Genomic DNA, 5912 nt, shown 5'->3' with positions numbered 1-5912 from the left:
TATATATATATATATATCAACACATAATTAGACTTGCACAATCAACAGACCTACCTTCCTTTTTTTTTTCATCTGTCTTGTTTGATTCATATAAATAATGGCAATCATTCCTTGCAAGTTGCAAGGCATGTGATGATGTGAATCAAACTATGTTACAATTATAGTTGTGTACATCTGACTTCTCCAAATCTCACCATCGGTGAAAGTTATTTAAAAACGTTATGGTATAAAATGTTCATTACGATAGTTAGCTAGAACTTCATAACTTGTAAAGTTCTTAGAATCCAACAGTAGACTTACATTTTTTTTTTTATAAAATAGGAGTAATAAACATTAACATCCCCAAAAAATCAATTAAAAATACTGAAGCCAAGGTAATTAAGAAAGACTACAAAAAGTATACTCTGCAAACAAAGAGATGTTGCAAGCTCCAATATTCATTTCCTTTGTATAAGTAACAAAAAATTATACAAGTCTATGGTGGTGAAATTCACCATGGATGAACATTAATTAAGTAAATAATACTCTCCTACCAAGTATCAATTCCTTTGCGTTCTTCAAAAACCAAGTTAACTGCTTCCTGATTGGAGTGTATTACTCAACCTAAATGGATCACGAGCGATACCAACATCAGAAATTTCATGTCAAAAGTGATCGAATATACAACTATTCAACTACGGGAATTACAGCACAACATACCAGTCTAAGCCCTCAAAAAGGCCTTCTCCTTTGGTGGCTGAGGTTTTGAAGATAGACCATTGCCGACTCTTGATCTTGTGGAGCTCTAACGCCTCTGTCACAGCAGCATCGTCAAGTGCTCCAGGCAGATCCTGCAACACAACATCATATTGAAAACAGAAATACTTGATTACTTGAATGCATAAATGAGGCGACATAGAAATCTTTGCGCGACTACTTGGAAGTTGAAAGTACAGATGAGGCAACAAGGAAATCTTTGCTTGAGAACCCATATCACAGAAAATGGTAGGTAACTAGGGGTGAAAGTTATTCGGATAAAAGACTGCAAATCGAAGTAATCCAACTTGAACGAAAATATGGTTTAGGTTTACAATAAATATGGGTTGGATTAGAATTGAAAAATAAAAACTGAAACCCCAATCCATGCACCTTAGCCATCTTGAGGTGTTATAAAAACACCCACAACCAACCGCCGATGGCATCCAACCGCCAATTATAACCCAAAAATGAGATGAATAAATAAAAGGAAACAGAAGTAGGAAAGGAAACAAAATGAACGCTGCATGTTTTTGACTCGGGTTTAATGATACGAATACCATAATGATACTTATAATCAAGAGGAAAATCACAAGACCAACCTGCTTATTGGCAAATATTAGTACCACAGCTCCCTTCAATTCTTCCTCCTGAAAAGTCACCATGTGCATATAAAATGTCAACAAACACACTTCAGCATCAGAAATGAATCAATGTAATAAAATGTCTGGAAAGATAACGACGCAGCTTGATATGCATCAAAAGCAGACCACCTAATGACTTTGGCTTCAGATTCAAGGCTAAATGTTGAAGTACACGATTCAAGTAGCAAGTAAATAACTAAAACATTACCTCCAAAATTGCATGAAATTCGTCCTTGGCTATAGCAAGCCGATCAGTATCACTTGAGTCCACCACATAGATTATTGCTTGAGTATTTGGAAAATAACATCTCCAGTAAGGTCTATCATAAAAATGCACAACATTGAGAAGCAAACATAAAAATTGGCAAAGACATATAAAATCAATCAAACAAAGCATGCGAAACTTAGGCTTGTGCTTCACAATTTATTTCCAGTTCGGTTTACTCCACTTCAGATGATGTTTGCTACCAAGTGTTAATCAGAAACAACCTTTATGTTATCACTAATAAGGGTAAAGTTGTGTATATTTGACCTCCCAAATCTCTCGTCTACTAGGTGGGAGTCATTTAATGACATTGGGGTAGAGAAATGTTGTTTACTCCACTTCAATTGAATTCAGGCACTCTCAATTCAGTTCAATTCCACTCAATTCAGATATTGGGACTATTAATTTTTATCATTTGATCATCTTTGTTGCTATTATTATTATTAATTGTTATTATTATTATAACTAGTACGATAATTAATTAATATTATTACTATTATTAAGTAAAAGTCTCAAGAAGTGCCAATTATAATAATAACAGATAACTTAGTCAAGTTCAATTGTTTTAAGCCTAAGAGAATAGGCCCTTAGGAACCTCTCAATCTCTAGATCCTATAAAAGCTTAACAAAGTGAGCAATTCATATGGAAACTTATCCCATAATGTGACAAAAAATACAGCATGTAAAACAAAAAAGTGATCAATTAGGAAATTTCTTAATTAGATATAACCACAAGTTTCTATGCAAAACTCAAATTGTTCCATAAACAGTAGAGACTGCACAGTTTTCCCTTGTGACGTTTTCCTTGCCCCTTACAGGGAGAGAGAGCAAGGGTTAACGGGGAGGAGGTGTTCTTTCCTAAATACTATTGCATCACCCTAGTGCCACTAAAATAATTCCCAAATATATGGGTGGGGTACAGGGGTTGGATTGAAGCAGCCTTGCACTTGTAAAAACAAAAGAGGTTGTTTCCAATTACACAAGACATGACTGTAATCACCAGCAGCCGCTTCACATATTTAGGAAATGCACATGGTTTGAAGAGCCATTTTACTTTTCTTTTTAGACACTATGTAGGTAAATGTCATTAAACTATAAAAGACTCCAAACTTCAGCAATAACAAAGTGAAAAATGACACAAGATATATGTTTTCTTCTAACATGTGCATATTTAACCAATTTAAGTGATAGACACTACTAGCACTCAAACCTACCCCCTCGAGGAACAAAATCCACTATTTCTAAAGTTATCTACTTGTCTACCGTTGGTGGATTATGGAAATACAGCAGCTCACTGAAAAGGTGAGAAAAATATTGAATTGTAAAAGAGCAACCATACAAGGGTCTGAATGTTGAGATGTTAAATGATGGAAAACCAAAGAAGCCAAAGACCAAAGTGGCAAATGAATCAGGAGACAAGGAAGGGTTTGAATACTAAGAGTAGTGTAAATCTAATTTCCAATCATGATACCTTTGCGAAACCGAATGGCACAGATGCATTTAAATTCAGGTTGAAACTGACAAATAAACTCACCCAAAATAGATTTTTTATGAAACCAGGCAAAAACAGTAAATGAAGATTTGGGAAAATAGATTGAAACGGACAAATCAACTCCTCGTTTCCAAAACTGTAATCCAAACAAAGGAAAATTAATCCCTCCGCTTCCAATCCCTCCAATTTTCTCAATCCAAACACTTACACAACCTCAAGGATGATTTGACACATTGAATAATTAAAGCTTTGTTTCAAAAATTATCTATAAGAGCACACTTTCATATCAATGAGTGTGAATAGCTATTTTCCCAAAACTGTCACTAAGAACCGCAAAAGAATATTTTGTAACTTGTTAAATTCCAACGGAAAAGTACGTTCAACATATCAAGGTTTTGAAAAATTTTATGAGATGTGTGGGCACATAATATTCTAAAACTAAATAGAAATTTTACGAAATTTACGAGTATAACAAGACTAACAGGCTTAACAACAAAATGGATGACCACATAGAATGGAAGTTTACAAAATATGTAGGAAGATATAGAAGTCATGATCACAGATCACATGAACACAATTAAATTTATTAGCTCTATGAATCAGATATTAGATATGAGGGCGTACCGTATACTTGTCTGCCCACCTGTTCAACAAAAGAAAACATATATCAGGTGAAATTCAGCATCATCGATTTTTACCAGATTTAAAGTTCAAAACATATTTACTATGATTGCAAAATAGCATATACATTCATATATGACACTCAAAAAAAGACCAAAACATCCAACAAGAAGTCTTAACATGCTCTGAATCCCTACTAATTTTGAGAAAACTGCTTCAGTTGTACATTGAAGACACACAGGATGGTGAAGGCAAACATAAAAAATAGTTCCTAAAATGAAAACTTGGTCTTATGTGTCTCACCAGACAAAAACTGCAAAACATATTGAAGAAAAGTGAAACTCTTAACTCTAAAAGGAAATATCCATCCTGTTTAGATAGCCAGATGAGCACAGTTAGTCTAAAATTGACAAGTCATAACTCTCCAACATAGTGTAAAAATACGGTAACGGTCGCGATCGCGGTAACGGAACAATGATGCCATAACGGGACTATGGGAGTGATGCGGTCATAGTAATGCCAAAATATCAGTCAAATCATAAGATCTATTATCTATCCCTTTAATACGGTCCGAAACGGGGTTTTTACACCTTTACAACGCGGGAAATATCAGTTCGTTTGTTTAGAAAGACTTTACAACCGATGCAATGTAATGCTATGGTCTCCAAGCATGAAGGAATCAAGTATGAAATATGATTATATAATAGATTAGAACAACAGCTACAAGTAAAAAATTAATGTGATAATCTTTAACAGAACTAAAATCGAGTTCATAGAACTGACAACTGTAGGGTTTTGTCGAGTGGGGTGTGTGGCCAAGTTCAGTGTTATAGATCACGAGGGATAGCTCATCGCAAAATACTAGCCTAGTACGTACGAGTCCATTAGATCTATAAACCCCTCACTAGTTATCCACACGCAACACATATTGGACAACTCTTATAAATGGCCAAGTTTAGTGTTATAGACCACAAGGGATAGCTCATCACAAAAGATAAGCCTAGTATGTAAGAGTCCATTTGATCTATAAACTCCTCAATAGTTACCCGCACAAAACTCATGTTGGACAAATCTTAAAGCTTACGATGGGCTCAAATCCTTTACATCGAGTAGTATATAAGTGAAGGTGGGAAAACATTAGAAGAAAGTCTCATGTATGTGCTTGTGAAATGTTTTTGTGGATCCATCAGTTGAATTTAGGTAGTCCTTTCCTCAACCACTTGGGACATTTTTTGAGTAAATTTTCATCAAATAAGTATATTTTAAGAGAGAAAAGAACGAGCTGAAGTACTCATACTTACTTGTTTACAGGAAACAAAAGTTATAGGGTTAAACGTTTTTCTATGTCATGGACTCATGCCTTCTCCTAGAGTCCCAACTTATCACCCCATGCTTCGCTTTAGGACCAAAAACCAGTGGTACATAAAAAGTAAGGTGGTCAAAGGATCTTTGGTTTGTGAATTTGATTTACAAAGAGCTACTTTCATATACTCTTAATTTCTTATAGCCTATGTTACTTCAACTCTTCAATATAAGTTAAGTACCCATGTCAGCAGCAACATTCAAACAAGGGTATGAATCCTTACCCAACACTTCAAATCTTATCACAACACCTCAACTATTTTGATACACCATTAAACAACAATGAAAACAACCATGGACCGAGTGAATCCTGTTTTAAGGTCAAGAGACCATTCAAGACCTTTCCATTATGCTCTATGCTTTCCTTCTTACCTGTGCATAATAAGACTCAAGAATGTCACATAGTACATATCCTTTAAGTTTCATTGGATAACGACACGGCTCATGAAGACTCACTTTCCACGATTTAAATTAACGCCAAACATATATTCTTCATGGGATATATTTTTGAACAACCTGATCACTTGTAATGGTGTTTACATTAAAGTCCATATATAATTTTGTCCAATGTTTTTTCTCGGATATTTGCTACTATCATTGAGGCATGTCATCTGAAGTTGACGGAGTTGGAGAAGGATCTTCTTAAAGTCAACAGAAGTTTAAAAGACAAAGGAAATATCTACTAACATACTAAATGTCGGTTTAACAGGACTGGCACATTCTTTTGTTTTCAATGCCTAAGGTTAGAAGAATAAAGAAATTGGAAAGTCACAAACTCACAATCAAGAAAGGT

The 5912-nt window shown here is 34.8% G+C and overlaps 1 protein-coding gene across 1 annotated transcript in view; it reads right to left on the bottom strand.

Annotated features, from left to right (window-relative positions):
* Positions 1 to 291: 291 nt before the first annotated feature.
* LOC130814699 (ADP-ribosylation factor 1) overlaps positions 292 to 5912 on the bottom strand; it is an 8169-nt gene continuing 2548 nt past the window's right edge. Inside the window, exons 5-9 of the mRNA XM_057680848.1 lie at positions 3761 to 3779; positions 1588 to 1699; positions 1338 to 1385; positions 700 to 830; positions 292 to 603 (exon numbers count right to left, since the gene is read on the bottom strand). Coding sequence (XP_057536831.1) covers positions 570 to 603; positions 700 to 830; positions 1338 to 1385; positions 1588 to 1699; positions 3761 to 3779 — 344 coding nt within the window. The 3' untranslated portion in view covers positions 292 to 569. The remainder of the gene's footprint in view (positions 604 to 699; positions 831 to 1337; positions 1386 to 1587; positions 1700 to 3760; positions 3780 to 5912) is intronic.

This window comes from Amaranthus tricolor, chromosome 6, assembly GCF_026212465.1.
Source record: "Amaranthus tricolor cultivar Red isolate AtriRed21 chromosome 6, ASM2621246v1, whole genome shotgun sequence".
NCBI classification, from domain to species: domain Eukaryota; kingdom Viridiplantae; phylum Streptophyta; class Magnoliopsida; order Caryophyllales; family Amaranthaceae; genus Amaranthus; species Amaranthus tricolor.
Note: the sequence above shows the minus strand (reverse complement) of the source record. Positions and strands in the feature narration are given on the sequence as shown.